At 36.9% G+C, this 17,702-nt stretch overlaps 1 protein-coding gene across 4 annotated transcripts in view; it reads left to right on the forward strand.

Annotated features, from left to right (window-relative positions):
- Nucleotides 1-17,702, forward strand: part of LOC150102833 (uncharacterized) — a 630,466-nt gene that overhangs the window by 248,128 nt on the left and 364,636 nt on the right. For all 4 annotated transcript variants that reach the window (XM_090398795.1, XM_090398798.1, XM_090398796.1 and 1 more), the window contains one exon: nt 4,303-4,484. In XM_090398795.1, coding sequence (XP_090254921.1) covers nt 4,303-4,484 — 182 coding nt within the window. The remainder of the gene's footprint in view (nt 1-4,302; nt 4,485-17,702) is intronic.

A 17,702-nucleotide genomic window follows, 5' to 3' on the forward strand; every position in this document is an offset into this window, starting at 1 on the left:
TTGTTGTTCAATTTGTATGTTAATGATATTGGGTCAGGTAAACTAGTGATATCCTGCTGTTTACGGATGATACAAAACTGGGGAGAGCAATGCACAGTCAGGCTAATGTTAATGCCTTACAAGAGGACTTGAATAGATTGCATGAATGGGAACTGTCAGTTCAAAGTTGCCAAGTGTAAGGTTTTGTGATTTGGTAAGCAACAATGGAATGCAAAGTATACAATTGGTGGGTAAACTTTAACAGAAGTATAGGAGATGAGAGATCTAGGAGTGATGGTGGACAAGGACATGAAATTCAGGGGCCACATTGCACAAGTTGTGAACACATCACATCGAATAATGGCAATGATGTGGAGAACCCTAGCATGCAGAAATAGAGAGGTTATGATTCCATTGTATAAGGCCTTGATCAGGATCATATGGATTATTGTGCACAGATTTGGTTGCCAGGTTTTCATGGTGATGAGGATATGTTGGAAAGGGTACAGAGAAGATTCACAAAGGTAGTCAGTGGACTTTGGAATGTGGAGTACGAGGACAGATTGAGGGAATGTAAGTTGCAGAACCTCTTGAATAGGAGGAAGTGGGGGGGGATATGATTGAGACATATAAGCTGGTCAGGGGTTGTTATGAGATAGACATGGAAGAGATTTTTCATAGACTGGGAGAGGCCATTGCTGGAAACTGTATAAGGAGGGTGGGAACAAAGGAGTGAGAAGCAGGTTCTTTGCATGGAGGGTAGTTGGTGAATGGAATGCATTGCCTGAGTGTTGTTGATGTGGACACATTGAATCAGTTTAAGATGCGGTTGGATGAACATTGTATGCAATAGTGAGTACCAACCACGATGAGTCTCTGACTCCATGGAGGTCAAATGTTGATAATAATAATAATATTTTTATTAAGTAAGAAGTCTATTTTGATATTTGATAACTGTTACCTTAATTGCTATGTTTGCTCTGATGATATTAATGTTACACTAGTGCAGCATTTCTCAAAATTTACAAAGCTGTGATTCAGATTTTTTATTCATTATACTTTTTTGTAGCTCATCACATATACTAGCATTACCCAAAGTGTGATCCACAGCTGGGTACTGGTTCTCAGAAAATATAAATATTTAAATGTTGCATGTCAGCCTTCAATAGAGAAAATGGAGCTATATGTTATTAAAAATAAATAAATGACAGAAACGTGTAGCTGTTTTTTATTCATTTTTGATAACATCCTCGTACACGTAGAAAATACCCACTTAGTTTGCATGTTCCAAGTTCTTTGCCTAACTGATATCAGATGCCATTAAAATAACAGATATCTTGACTGCAATTACAAATCTCTTTAATTCAGCAAACTATATACATATGTGAATACATGTCTGTATATGTTTTTATGTTGGTCTCACCCATGAAAGGTTATTTTTAAACATATAATACATTTTGTACTGTGGATGGGCTATGGATTTTTTTTTTTTTATCAATTTTATATATTTTCTTGTATTTTTCATTTATTTTTTGCATAATCCAAAAACTCTGTTCTAGAGACCAGACACAGACCTTTTTCAAGCTGCTTCAGGTCTCCAATAAGCTGGGTGGTGGTCTCACACTGGGTGATGACGTTCATTTCCCACCTCATAAATCTCCATGCCCACGCCGAGATTCGAAGCTGCAGCCTGTTGGTTGGAGAGCAGGTACACTAACACTTGGGCAACTAAGCTGGTATATGTGATGGTATGCAAAAATTATGCTGATAAAATTACTCCCAGCTATGTAAAGTTTGAGAAATGCTGACATATCCTTTCCTGTATGCCGCCCATGTTTGCTGAATTAAATGAGTAGATTTGTAAAATCATTAAAAATACCCGTTTTTGTTAGTATCTGATATTGGTTAGGCAACAAGCTGGATTAAGTGTCTATTATTTTTTCGTGTATGTGCATGTCTGTCTAACCTTCTCTAAACAATATTGCACACTTTTTGCATTCAACTACTTCATTTTTTATAATTTTTAATCTTGATTTTCTTAATCATGGGTCTTATATGTCTTATTTAAATTTTGTGAGGACTGGGAATTTTTTTCCCAAGTAGAGATACCAGGCCATGGAACTATACTTTGGGAAATGCTGAATTAGAGAAATACACTCATGAGCAGTTGAATTAGAGATATCTGCCATGTTAGCCAAATGGTGCTGTGGTCACCCTGGCGAATGATATGGTGGCGCATGATGGGGATGTTGTCAGACCTTGTACTGACCGTCTGAGTAATAGTCGAGCAGAGAATGGGGAAGACTCGGGATCTCAGCGATTTCAATCATGGCCAGATAGGCAGAGCCAGGCATATGGGGCACTCCATCTCCGAAGTCATGAAGGCACTGGGCTTTTCACAGGCCGCTGTGTCAAGAGTGTACTGTGAATACATGGAATCAGGTAAAACCACAGCCTCCAGGGAAAACTGCCGTGGTGTACAACGCGTCGATGACAGGGGACACCATTGGCTAGCTCAGATGGTAACAGCAGATAGATGGGCCACGGTGCTGCAGATCACTCGCCAATTCAATGCTGGACAACAATGATGTGTGAGCAGCCACACCATCCAGAACCATCTCCTCACTATGGGGTATAGAAACCACTGCCCGACTAGGGTACCTCTGCTCACTGCACGTCACAAAGCACAATGATTAGCATGGGCTCAGGAACACTGCCATTGGGCCTTTGACACATGGAAAAAGGTCACATGGAGTGATGAGTTGAGGTACACATTGGTGCATGCTAATGGCAGGATACGAGTGCATCGCCAAGCACATGAAGTGATGGATCCCTTGTGCCAACAGGGTACGGTTCAGGCCGGTGGTGGTGGTATCATCATATGGGGACTGTTTACGTGGGATGAAATGGGTCCCCTGGTACATCTACCATCGTCCCTCACTGGCGAACGATACAGGGACCTGCTGTCAGATCATGTGCATCCATTTCTGCACCTACAGCAAGACAGTGCACTGGCCCACCGCTCCCGAATTGGGGTTGAATGAACACTCCACGGACATGAGGATGCTTGGCTCCCCCCCCCCCCCCCCCGAGGTCCCCTGACCTCAATCCTATTGAGCACATTGATGCCATTGAGAGAGATATACGCACTGTGGACCCTACTCCGACTACTAATCTCCGTACATTGTGGGAGACTGTGCAGCGATCATGGATCAGTTTGGCTCCCCAACACTTCCAGTGCCTTGTGGAGTCCATGCCATGCCGCATCGCCACCGTCATCAAGGCGAAAGGGGATGCTAAGGTAGCTACTAGGTAGGTATCTCTACTTCAACTACTCATGAGTGTAGTAGGTGTTAATGTAATGTATTTAGTAAATGTAGTTTTATATAAGTTTTGTTTTGTCCATTTGATTTCATTAAGAAAAATTCTATGGAAATCTGTAAACTTAAAATATAGACACGTTGCAAGGAAAGTGATTCAAAGAAGCATGTTAAATGCGATAGGAAGCTGAATCCTGTCTTATGAGGCAATAACAGTAAGTCAGACAAAAGTGACAAGTAGAGATAAGCAGGTGATTATATCATTTTACAAAATCAGTGACTCTCCTGAAAATTTTGTCACCTGGTTTCCAGAGATGAGTAATTACAGACTTGTTGACTGTAAGGAGTATTTGAAGCACTATTTTAATAGCTGAATTTAGTGGACAGGCAAGGGGGGGGAGAGCAATAGAAACATTTAACTTGGTGAAGGGGTCGTATAAAGTTAATATAGAGAAGATTACATTGAATGAGATTGTGTAAATAAGGTAGATTTTTTAGATGGAGAGTGAGCATTGTCAGAATACATTGGGAAAGGTAAGGGTGTGAATGAGTTTAAGGTTCAGTATGATAGATATATTGCTGATTGCACAAGACATGGTAAGCTTGTTTTATATAGTGGAGCTTTGTTAATAGTAATATATAAAAATAATGGATGTGTTGTTGATTATGTAGTGAAATAGTATGGATATGTCAGAAACATATGATGAAAATAAGAATTTCCATTGGATTCGATTTCCAAGAGTAAGAAATGTGTAGAATGAAGAAGCTAGAGCTGGACTGTCTTGAAGAAAATGAGAATAGGAGAACAGAGAATACTAAAATAAACAACTTGTTCAATTAGATTAAATAAAGCTTAGGGAGTAAAACAAATTCTGATTAGGAATTTTTTACACTAAATATATTCAAATATGTTTGTATTTATTCACCTAGAAAACTTGAAGCTCATTCTTGTACGATAAGGTTTATTATTTTTACCCTCTAAAGTTTATTCATTTTATTTCAGTAAAAAGAGGGAGAGGACGCCCACGCCGTTTATCAAAGGAAGTAATGCAGTCTTTTCTCATCCAAAGTGCTGATGGTCAAACATTAATGATGCAAGTTCCTTTATCTTGTATACCATCTGGAATGACTTTGCAAGATGTAGCTCAGGGAATTGCTGATACTTTCAACATGACTTCTCTTGAGGTTTCTTCATAAGCTCTCTCTAATATGAATTTTATTTTGTACTCCAATGATTTAAGAATTAATAACTGTATTTTTAAAGGAATTACAACACAGACTAATATTAACTAAAATAAATGTAATTAATACTTCGATTATTTTGGCAAAGTCAGACTGCTATCATCAAGGAACAAATTACCCCTCCTCCCTTCAAAAAAGAGACAACACCAAAGCTATCCAAAGAACATCTAAAAAATTAACAAAAGTCTTAAAACAATACAACCTTTCAATGACTTATTGACAATAGAAAAAAATTAGACCCACCAGAGTCTCTATACTTTTGCCAGGTATTCTATCAGGTCTTGTATTTAAAAACTGTCCTACTGTGCCTGAACAGGAAGGACAACTAACATTAGAATTGCTGACCATGTTTTGGACATCCATAGAATAAAAGCGAAGCACATCCATCACAGCAAATATAAATTCAAAAGACTTTTCTTTGAGTCTACTTCTGCCTTAAGAAACTACTCTGATCTCAACAAATTTGATTTCATGAAACTGTCCCAAATTTGGTATCCCCCCCCATTCTCTGTACTTCAGCCCAAAAGAATGCCCAATTGGCCCTCTAGAAGGCACTGTTTAGGATTTTAGGCCTACTCTCAGTTGATGTGCTTCATCTTCATTACTTAGTGTAGTGCATGCATGTATGTTATTATATTTTGTTCCCTGACAATGGCAATTTGACTTTGCTGGAATATTGGAAGTATTAATTGCATTTATTTTAATTAATATTAGGCTATGTTGTAATTTCTTTAAAAAATACAGTTATGAATAGCACAAGTATAAGCTTTGCCACCAGATTTAAGTATTATTGTTATTATTATTATTAACAGCATACTTCCGAGGAGTCAGTAACCTCATTGCACGAAGTCGCACTTGATTTAGCATTGTATCGATCATATTGAAAGATGAGTCATTTCACATTCATAGCACTTATAGTCCATTAACAGATATTCTGATGCTGAAACTGGATATCTGTTCATAGACTATAATAGACCATAGTCGGTAGTCTCATTGCAGGAGGTCTTATTCAACAAGAAATACATATTATTATCTGAGGACTCATCTAGAGAGTCTATAAATCACCCAAACCAGCTGTCATACCATCCCTTAAATTCATTCACACTAGATCCACTCCCCCCAAAGGCAAATTATTCCACTCACTCACTGTTCTGTGAGAGAAAAACCTAGCTCTTACCCATTTCTTGACTGTGAACAAACTTAACTTCCATGAATGCCCCCCTGTGTTCTTTCCCCACCTTCCATATAATGAAAAATTTCATCAGATGATATCATGTAACACCCATTCAGAAGTTCATAGACCTTTATCATATCACTTCTCTTTTTCCTGTTAACCAAGTGTGTAATTCACATACTCACAATCTGTCCTCATAATCTAAATCCCATAATCCGGATATAATCTTTGTAACTGTTCTTTGCTCCCTTTCCACAGATTCTTTATCCTTCCCCTTGGAACTTGGGAGACCAAATCCGCACACAGTAATTCAGTCTTATCAAGGCCTATGAAGAGGCAAAATGACTTCATTATCTTTACATGTCAAAATTTGCTTCAGTATCGCAATTATCCTCTGAATTATATTGCAACTTTTGCTATGTGATCTTTAAACTTCAAAATCTTATCCACCATTATGTCAAGATTACTAGCCTCATTATTTTCTTTTTCTTGTAGCATAACTCCATTAATATAATATGCCGCTGCAAATCTCATCATGCCAAAGTGCATAACTTTTTTACACTTACTAACATTAAGCTGACAGCCATTTTCCTTTGCCCAAATTTCCAGCCTATTTGAATCATTTTGTAAGCTGAATATCAGTAGCATCCCTGATTGCCCTCCCTATCTTTGCATCATCAGCAAATAACTGCACATCTCCTGTTAGATCCTTCCTAATGTCATTATTGCATAGATTGAAGAACAGTAGCCCAAGGACTCGATCTTCAAGTTGATATCTGTCTGTTTTTTTTTTTTTATATCGGTCTGTCAACTATCCACAGATCTAAGAGTTTATATTCCAATCCCATTTTCTCCATTTTATGCATCAGCCTTTCGTGTGCATCATTTATGCTTCAGCCAACTCAATCATAACATTGTTATGAAATATGAGCAAATTGCCAAAATATGAGCTTCCTTTAGTAAACCCATGTCTGTGGCATTGTATCTTAAATTCAGTAATAGCCTTTACATTCATGACACTTTCTGTCAATATATTTCACTCTCCCACCATACTCTGTTTAGGAAATCTATGCATTATTCCATTAATAACATCATATAACAAATCTATGCATTATTCATAGATTTGTTATACGATGTTCAGGAAAGAATGTGCTCCCCCACCACACACACACCATTATACATTCTGTGAATAACAGTGTCCATATTAATCTACTAAAATCTCCTTATTAATGTAAAATTATTTATCATATCACCTTCTCCTCTGCTCTGAAATTTATATTTTCAAGCTCAGTAGAAGTGGCGTTTGCACTGTACGGTGCTTGAACTACAACGAGAGACTTTGGTTTGAATCTGGTCACCAAGTGGAGGAACATTTTCTAAGCCTGTTCTCGAGTTAGTCGTTCTCTGGCATGAGCAAGCTGGTTTTTTTCTCCTGAAACTCGGGGTTTTCATCCCATAAACTCAAGAAAATCAGCCATCGAACCCACACTTTTTTCAGATATTAAAAATATTGTGTTAGGGACCACTAGATGGCAGCACTTGCTAGCCACCACCTTCACTGTGTACCAATTAATTGGTGATAGCCTTGGGCAAGTTATCTCTGATTGGCTACCAGTGGAAATTGAACTGCCCACTCGGTATCCAAAAGTCAAATACTACTGAAACGGCCTTGCCTACTCCCAATGCAGGAACAAAAAGGCATTAGCTGATGTTTATATATATATATATATATATATATATATATATATATATATATATATATATATATATATATATATATATAAATTCTCATTATAAGCAACATACCATTGTCCTATGTGTGTAGAGGCTTAAGTGCTGTGAGGACATCATGTTGGAGGCTTAATGGATTTTTTACAACACTCAAAAAGAATTAAAACAGAATTTAATACTTCCTATATTTCGTCCTAGTCACTAGGACATCTACGGGGATTACAAAAACAATTAATGTAACATATACACAAATAACAAACAATACTAAGCCCAACCACGTGGGTGACACTAAAGTTCTATCTAGGTAGAGCACCCTCTAAGGGAAGTAGTAGGTGGCCTGGAATGTAAGGTGGGAACTCTGGTGATGAGTGTTTCCCAAATCTTCGGAAGCTTAATGCAACCGTATTTATTGAGATTTGGTTGGTTTTTGAGAGCTGCTGCTGCTTCTAAGAAAAGTCTCTCTTTCTTGAATTTGCTGTGGTGGAGCATGGTGGTTTTCTTCCATGATACCCTGTGGGTGGTGTCCAAAACATGGTCAGCCAAGCCTGAATGGCCATAGTTGTGTTTGAAGATGTACGACTTGTGTTCCTCTAGACGGATGGATGCTGATCTGCCTGTCTGTCCAAAGTACGCCAGCTTACAGGAACAGGGTACTTTATAAACTTATAAGCCCCACTGCAAACTTGCTACTCTTATCCGTTCTATGAAAGATCAGCTCCCTCCTCTCTCTCTGCCTGGAGTTTACAAAGTACCCTGTTCCTGTAAGCTGGCGTACTTTGCAAATGGAGTAAAACCAGGTTTAAAATAGCTTGGTATCTTTAACATATATATATATATATATATATATATATATATATATATATAATCAATAAAATAGAAAAACTCCTTAGCCCACCCAAAATACAGGAGACCTGGTATGGTTGTCACATGGGTAGGTTGTCACAAACGCTATAACATGGAAACTGCAATCTATAGGTACTTACAAATATGTCATAGAGATATAGGCACATCCACAATCCCCTCCCGTTGATCACTAATTTTTCTGCAGAGTGGGGTGAAGACAAGACGTGTGTTGTTTGTTTTCGTGCATTTGAAGTAATTGTTGCAGCTTATTTTCTATCAAGTAAGAACTTGATCTATACATCTACTATAGTATATTCTACTCAATCTCGTAGTTTAGAGTTCCTTCTAACTTACTTTAATGATTTTTGGCAATTTTTAAACTTTTTAATAGAGCAGATAGGATAGAATATGTTAAACAGCTTGAGTCAAGTTGCCACAGAGCATTTGGGGTCATTTGTCACATGTGACAACCAATCCCACTTGCTGTATCATGTGAACTTATTTATTTTTTATAATAATGCACGAAATTATAAAAAGAAGATGTCTAGAGGGTGAAGTGTCCCAGAATTAATGCTACATGTGGCAAGAAAGGTAAAAAAAAAAAACAATAATAAAATAACAAGCATTGCAAAGGATTATAATATAAATTACTGCACTCTTCTTGCACGATATTGCCAGACATTTATGGACATAGAAATTAACAACAGTATTACACAGCCCATAACTATTGCGGAATACGAAAGCAATCGGCAAATTTTTTCCTATGAATTAGAAAATGAATTGGAGGCCTATCTACTCCAAGCCTCTGACATATATTTTGGTCTCAGTCCAAAGGAAGTTCAAAAGATTGCATATAAAATAGCTGTGGCAAATAATTTAACAATACCACAGAGCTGGGAGAGTAATAAACAAGCTGGTACTGATTGGTTTTCAGCGTTTATGATGCGGCATATTAAGTTATCAATAAGATTACCTGAAGCAACCAGCTTGGCATGCGCAACTAGCTTCAACAGACATAATTTAAATAACAAGCAAGTCAGAGCAGTCAAATCATTGGAAAGAAGTTTACTTGTTACTTTAGCAGTGGCAACACAGTCTCATCATTTTTTGTGTTCTCTTGTGTTCACTTCAAAGACCACTTCATTAGCAGTGGACCTCCGTTGTCAAGGTGGAAGTAATCCTTTAGGATGGATGACTGAAGAATTGTTTTTCAAGTTCTTGATGCATTCTCACAATCACATTAAATCTACCAAAGAAACACCATGTTTGTTGCTTGTAGATAACCATGGATCACATCTATCTCCGGAAGGACTACAATTTGGAAAAGAAAATGGCATAGTTATGCTTTCGTTCCCGCCACATTGCACCCATCGTATACAGCTACTAGATCGGTCTGTTTTTGGACCATTAAAGATATATATCAATATGGAAATTGATCAATGGATGATAAATCATCCACTGATCTATGATCAATCATAAACCAACCCGAAATAGTGTGACAACAAACCCAAGCACAGGGTAAATTGTCATGAAACAATTGTTACAGCTAAAGTGAATTATCTCCCAGTTTTATAGATATTATCCATGGGACTAATTTTTTTATAAAGTCAGATGTAGGTTGTTTATATCATAATGTGTAAAAAACCAAAATACCAAAATGTGACAATCATACCTAGTCTCCCTTACAAAGTATTGTAGGTTTACAAATAAACTTTTCATGGACAGCAGCCATTTTAAAAAATAAATAATAAATTTAAAAAGTGCCATCATCTCCGCATCTTAAATCTCAGCATTCGAGCACAGTTGAAGCTTACGCCTCTGTACTTCAAATTGCTGACAATCCACCTATCCGTCCAAGTTAAGTCTATTTAAATCTTTTCAAAGTGACTTGACATCAACACTACTCCTTAAATCTCTACCCAAATTTCCATCTTAGCTAACAATGAATATCACTGTCAAATCACAGGCTGACATTAAGAAATACGTTGAACAGCAGGAGTCTGAGAACAAATCTGCATGGCATGCCAGATGCATTGATTTTTAGGAGCATTGTTACCTATACAGCTTGCTGATATCTTTCTAACAACAACAGTCTTCTTTCTGTCTTACTAATTTATCATTCAGCCAGATTGCCTTGTTTACTAACTTGCAGTGTATTAATTTGTCAAACATCTTTTATTATTATTATTATTATTTGGCACCTCCAGGGAGTCCAAGGACTCATCGAGGAAGGGCACCTGCTCTACAACTCCATCTCCACCATTCAATAACCAACTGACCACAACTACAACAACACCATCTACCACCAACCACCACTGGTATTTCCACAGACAATCACAAACATCCATGCCCACAGTGGGATTCAAACCCACAGCCTTTTGGCTGGAGAGCGGATATGCTATCCACTCAGCCAACCAGGCCGGCGATTTTATGTCTATCTATCCAGTCCTGTATTTTGATTCTAACAAATCTCTCCATTACCTTAAATGCAGAAATTCAAAAAACACACTAGCCTGTGAATAAAATGATTGCTACAGGACTGATTTTATTCTAGTCAGCAGTGGAGGTTGAATTTTGTCTTTTCAAGATGATGTAATAATAGAGCAGATTCAACTAATAGGCTTGAGAATGGGAGATATTGAAATTCTTTAAAGGATGAGAGATATGTTCTGAAATATTTTTAACATAAGAGATAGAGATGAAGGTTTTGCTTGAATCATCTCTATTAAAAGAGATTATTTCTTTATAGTTTTAAAGTTGTAACCATTGAAAATAGCTGTTGTTTTTATTATAGAAATTTCTTTTGCAGTTCTGAAAGAAGGCATTTATTATTATTATGTGGCATTTCCAAGGAGTCCAAGGACTCATTGTTGGGTGGCACCCCACTACAAACATCTCATCATCTCTGCCACTACTTAATTCTTCCATTACACACAGCTATCACCAGTGCAATCTACTGTCCCTCACCACCAATAGCAATTTTTTGTCTGTAAATTGCATATGTTCTCATGGCCGATTTGCCTTCACATGGGATAGAGAACTTGAGATTCTGGGATTAAAAACCCTACTTCCTCAATATGAGATCAGCTAACTCTTCTGTGAGGGATGGTGAATAGATCATTACCAAATTCCTGCCTTGTACCCTCAAGGGATGTACAGGATGTGATAGTATACTACATGAAAAATTTACATCATTACTAACTTCATATCTACAATTTTCCTCCAAATCAGTCTTTTACTTGTCAAGACTCCAACATTATCAGATCTTATATTTCTATCGTCTAAGGCATATTGTACTGTATCAATCCATCTATATCATGGTCTTCCTCTGGGTTATTTTCCTGCCAACCTTCTGTTTAAGTGACCAACCCACCTGAGATTAGCTCTAGTAACACATTTCTGGATGCTGACAATGTCAAGTTCTTTCCTAATATCCTCATTTTTAATATGATATTGCCATTGATGCCATCTGTTCACACCTCTAATCTTTCTCAGGACTCTCATATCTGTGGTCTCTAGTCTTTGGTCAAGTGTTTTACTTCTGACCCAGCTCTCAGATCCATAAGTTAAAACTGGTTTGAACACTGTCTTGTATACAGCTAATTTAGTGTTCTGACTAATTTCTCTCTTATTCCACATGAATTTATTCAGTTGACTTCCTACCATACCAGCTTTGTTGATTCTGTTGTCTATTCCCATATTTAATTTACCATCTTCACTAAAAATCGTGTCTAAGTAGCTGAAATGTTTTACTTGTTCCACAAGTTTCCGTTCGCAACACAGTTGACATTTTCAACGATTGGATTGTTTTCATTGTCTTTGTCTTTTTATTGCTGACTTTCATACCATAATCTATTACAACAGTTATTCAATTTAGTCAAGGAATCTTGCAGACTTGTAGCAGATTTATTGATAAGTATAATATCGTCTACATAACAAAGAGTTCACATTAAAATCTCCAGTTTTGATATCAGGTTAATGCCACTTTCCTTCATAATATGTTCCATATAGATAATGAATAACAGAGGGGATAATGTACATCCTTGTCTCACACCAGATTTAACATTGAACCATCTTCCTGTACTTCCTTCAATTCTAACTGCTGGCTTACAACTCAAATAAAGACTAAGTATTGCTTGATATAATGTCCCATTGACACCATATAACTGTAGATTATAGAATAGCTTCTCTCTTGGCGCCTTGTCGTATGCCTTTTACAGATCGACAAAACTTGAATACAGATCTTTGTTATATTTCCATGATTTCTCGACTATTTGTCGAAAGTGAAGATCTGATCCTGACAGCCTCTATTTGGCCTGAATCCAGCTTGTTCTTCACCAAGCTTTTCTTCCACAATTCTTCTCAACCATTTCTCAAGTATACTAGCATAAATCTTACCAGGAACTTGCAGTTGGGAAATACCCCTGTAATTTTCACATTCAGTTTTATTTCCCTTTTTATATATGGGTACCATGAGAGCTCTACTCCAATCATCGAGAATTTATCCCTCTGTCCATGCCTTCTGAACTATGCAGCACAGCCTCTGTAAGACTTTTATACCACCATACTTCAGCATTTCTGGTTGAATATCATCTACTCCTGTTGCCTTTCCACATTTCAAGTCTTTGATGGCTTTTTCTACTTCAAGTATAGATGTGTATTGCTGACTGTATGCATGTTGAGTGTTTTTTACCATTGTGCTATCACTGCTTGTTTTATTTAGCAATTTTTCGAAATAATTACTCCATACTTCAAGGATATCTTTTTCCCCTGTTTTCCTGTCACCTTTAATTCTTGTCATCTCTAATTCCTTTTACAGCACTCTTTTCTCCATTTCTAAGCTTCTTCAACAACCTCCAGAATATTTTGCCACCTTCTTGATATTTATTTTCTATGTTCTTGCCAAAGTCCTCCCATGACTTTTGTTTAGCTAGGTTTACACAGTGTTTAGCTTTCTTACATTTGTCTCTGTATTCTCTAAGAGCACAAGCTGACTTATTTGTTGGGAACTTTTGATATGCTTTCTTCTTTTCCTTCACTGCCTCTTTTACTTCTTGTGTCCACCATGGAGTTCTGATTTTTCTTTCCTTGCAGACAACCTCACCACATGCCTCTCTGGCTGAATCAATCAGGGTTTTCTTCAAGGTTTGGTTCCTGTTCTCAAACTCTTTCAGTATTATTCTTTTTGATCATCATCGGCCGGCAAAGGTTGGTCGATTGGTAGAGCCTCTGCTACTAATGGCTCAGTTAAGTAAGTTTGAGTGCAGTTAGTAGTTGGAAGGGGACCACTCATTCGATGCTGTTGGCACACTCTTCCTCGATGAGTCTTTGGACTCCCTGGAGGTGTCAAATAATAATATTAATAATAATAATAACATGTGTATCAAGGATTTAGGCCTAGCATGGCCTGTTCTGGCCTTAGAAGTCATCGTTGAATTGTTTGAGAGGACGTCCTAGTTTTCTTTTTCTTAATGGGTTGTACTTGAAGGCTTGTTTTGGTAATCTTTCTGTTTTTATTCTTTGAACGTGTTCCATCCATTTATGTTTATATTTTTTAATTTTTTCTATTAGTGGTTCTTGGTTTAATTCTTTCATAATTTCTTCATTTCTTTTGTGATCAAATAGGGTATACTTTGCAGTTTTTCTCATAAACTTCATTTCTGTTGTTGTTAATCTTTGTTTGTCTTTTTGTTTTAGCTTTCAATATGAAATTCAGTTTTATCCTGCTCAAGACTAAATAGTGGTCACTTTCAATTTGAAATCCTCTGTACACTCTGGTGTCCTGCACCAGGGAGAAAACATCACTATCAACAATAACATAGTCAATGAGACTTTTCTTATTCCTTGCCTCTTCTCTCCATGCGAATTTATGGAACATGGTGTTAGTAATAACCAGTCCATGTCCTGAGCAGAAATCCAACAGATATTTGCCATTATTATTAGCTTTGCTCTTTTCTCCAAATTTTTCCAATATATTTTTGTATGTCTCACAATCACTTCCTACTCTGCTATTTATATACCCAACAAGGACCAACTTTTCCTTTTTCATTGTGTCAGTAGTTTTCTCTAGAGCCTCAAAAAATTCTTCTACCTTATTAGAGCCTTCTGTGAGACTACAGGCACAAATAAGTTTCATTGTCCAGTTTCCCATTCTGATATTTGCCCACATCACTCTACTTGAGACTGCCTGCCATTCAATAAGATTAGCGTCTTATTTAATGTTGAATACTGTGGCTTCTCCTTCTTTTCCTTGATTGTCATTGCCAGAATATAACATTTTGTATTTATTGCTCAGAAAGGTCTCACTAGATTTTGTCGTTTTTGTTCTAATCATCCCTATTATGTCGATCTGGTACTTATCTAATTCCTCAGCTAGCTCCATTTCTTTGCCATTCAGGCTTCTTATGTTGATAGTACCAATCTTCAAATCTGGTGATATAGAGTTGGGGTGTGTTTTAGGGTTTGTTCCAGTAGCTGACGTTTCGCTGTTCATCCCGGTTCCTTGGCGAAAACAATGGGGGTCTTGTTTAACAGGGCGATGCCCCAGCCAGCATGAAATTTTGTCATGGTGTACCATCATTTCGTATTTTAGTTTAAGCCAATAAGAATGCAATTTGTTTGGCTAAATCCCAAATTGACACCCCATCCTCGTTCGTACAATATCCAGGAGATACCCAACAGGGTGCACCACGAGAAGGTGAGGATTGGACATTAGGTCAGAAGCCCTGGTTGGTTTACCTGGTTGGTGAATAGATACATAATGCATATACAAACCTGAGAAGGAAGGTTTTCAATAGACAGATGTTGATAAGGAACCATCTGATTCACTTCTTATAAGGAAATCTAGGAAGGATATAGTTCTCTTTGATTCAGGTCTGTAGTGAATTTAATTATGTGATGTAAGTTATTAATTTTTTGGAAGAAAACTTCTAGTTGGTGATATGATTTATTCTAAATACCAGAAACATCAACCATATAGTGATGCCATTCAGAAGGTTTGGATTAAAAATGAATATTTTTTTTTCTTCCATTTGTTCCCAGTAACATTTAGCTGTGATAACATAATAAAAAGGTCTGAAGTTTCCAATGGAAATTTGTTGAAGAGAAAAATTGTAGGGTGTCAGCTAGAGGAGCATTTGAAACTATGTCAAAACTTACTAGTAAATCTCTGGAGTCAAGTTTTAGATACTTGATTTTTGATATAAAGCTGCTGGTATTTTAAATACAAGCAACTTTATGCAACAAGCCTAGGAAATTGTAGCCGCAGCATGGTAGTGTTTTGGCAAGAATTTCTTTTCTAAAAAAAATCTGAAATGTAAATATTATCCCCACATTTTCCAGGATCAAAGAATCAATTAAACCTCAAGAAGTACGTTGAATCTATCCCAAAACAAGTCACACTCTCGTTTGCGACTAACTGAGTCATTCCAAGAGAGAACTTTCTCATATTATTGAGAAAATGTCAAATTTTGAAACAGAGCTCTAATGACTTTAATGAAGATTTGTGTAAATTGATTCTTGATATCTCCAAACAATTCAGAAATTCTGCTCTACATAAACAAATTCTATATCTCAACAATAAATTAAACGAATGTCATCAATGTTCTCATAATTCTAGCAGGCTTCTCACAATAAGCTTCCTCACATAAAGAGCATACAGTTCAGTCTCCTGCAACATATGGTCTGCAAAAAAAAGTTAAGTTCAGATATTAATTATTAGCAATATGCACTGCTCAAAACAATTAGGGGATATTTTAGTTTCTGCTGGATAATTATAAATTTCTGCAAATAATTATAACTATTGGGTACTTTATACATGAATAAATATTTCTTACTTATGGATAAGGTGTAATCAATGACATATTGTTTAAATAATTGATATTTATTACAAATTTAATAAATTATACATTTTAGCATGAAATAATTCTAACAAGAATAACAAACAAGAATAGCCAATGACGCTTTTGTTAGTTTTTAATAGGGTATATGTTAATGGAGATTAATAACCAAAACAATGGTACATCTTGATTGCATGGATCGGATACAATGATCAAACAGTTCTTGTGGGGTATTTTCCCACTCTTTTGTGAGAGCAATTTTTAGCTCTTGAATCAATTGTGGTGGCACCAGTCGAGCAGAAATGCACCTACATAAAGCATCCTAGGCATGTTCATTTGGATTGGCATTTTCTTCTGGGAAGTAACAACAAATACTGATCGTCTTGGAGTTGTTGCTGATGGGCAACCTTGACCTTATCTTCGGCAAACATTTCCTGTCTCCAGAAAGTGATCCTAAAGTTATGAAATTATGTTTTGAGATGCATGATACATGACATGCTTGATCGACAGCTTGTTGCATTTGTCCAGCTTCTGATCGACCAATGGCTCTCCAAGACATGGATTCCAGGATATCTTGTTGCTCTGCCATTTTTAACAAAATAATGGGTAGTAGGTGACACAAATTTACGATTGAAGTGATAATTATGCACTGTAGAAGTGAGTGCAACAAGCCACGCTTTTATACGAGATTGATAGAATGAGATGTTTGGTGGGTTGTTGCTAAAGTTCTGGGAATGTGGAAAGTGAAGACAAAGAAATATATAAAAACTTGGTGTAGTGATCAAGAGAAGGGTGATCATTATGGATGATTTCAGTTATGACAATATTGATTGAAACAAAGAGATAGCATCAGACAATAAGAAAAATGAGTTTCTCAAGTTCTTAAGGATCAACAATCTTAGGCAGTATGTAACAGAGGGCACATGAGGGTTAAGAGTCTTAGATCTGGTTATATAATCAAAGGATGTGATTGTGAATGGAGTGTCTAATCTTCCACCATTTGGTGAGAGTGACCATGAAGTGATCACCTGGGTTGCAATCAGTCATGTGAGAGCTTCTATAAAGAAGGTATACAAGGCTGGTGATTATGGAAAGCTTAGGAGACAACTGGGAGCTATAGTTTGGAAAGGAGAGTTGAGTGGGAAGAATGCAGACACTGTGTGCACATAGATCAAGATCTGTTTAACAGCAGCAAAGGTAGGTTGACAGCAGCATGATAGATTGCTTCATGAGAAGCTAGTAGCTAATTTAGATAGCCAATTGGCTGTCAGACAGGTATCAGCATGTTATGTATAGAGGAGTAGTGTCCAAAAAGAGGAAGGTTCGTCTGAGCTACTTGTATATAGAGGCTAAAATAATAAAAAGATTAAGCATGAAATCTGGAAGAAGGCAGTGTGGAGACAACACAAGATGAATGTTGGTAATGATGTTGCATGAAGACTACATAGAGCAGGCCAGGAAGGTGACTTGGTTAATAAAGCAGCAAAAGTGCAGTATGAGAAGAAATTCACCAATCAAACTAAGAAAAAGCCTACTGAGTTCTTTCGATATGTGTGAAATAGAAGGAAAAATGAC

This window comes from Typopeltis vanoorti, chromosome 10 (genome assembly GCF_054136105.1).
Source record: "Typopeltis vanoorti isolate ZY-2024b chromosome 10, IOZ_Tvanoo_1.0, whole genome shotgun sequence".
Taxonomy (NCBI): Eukaryota; Metazoa; Arthropoda; class Arachnida; order Uropygi; family Thelyphonidae; genus Typopeltis; species Typopeltis vanoorti.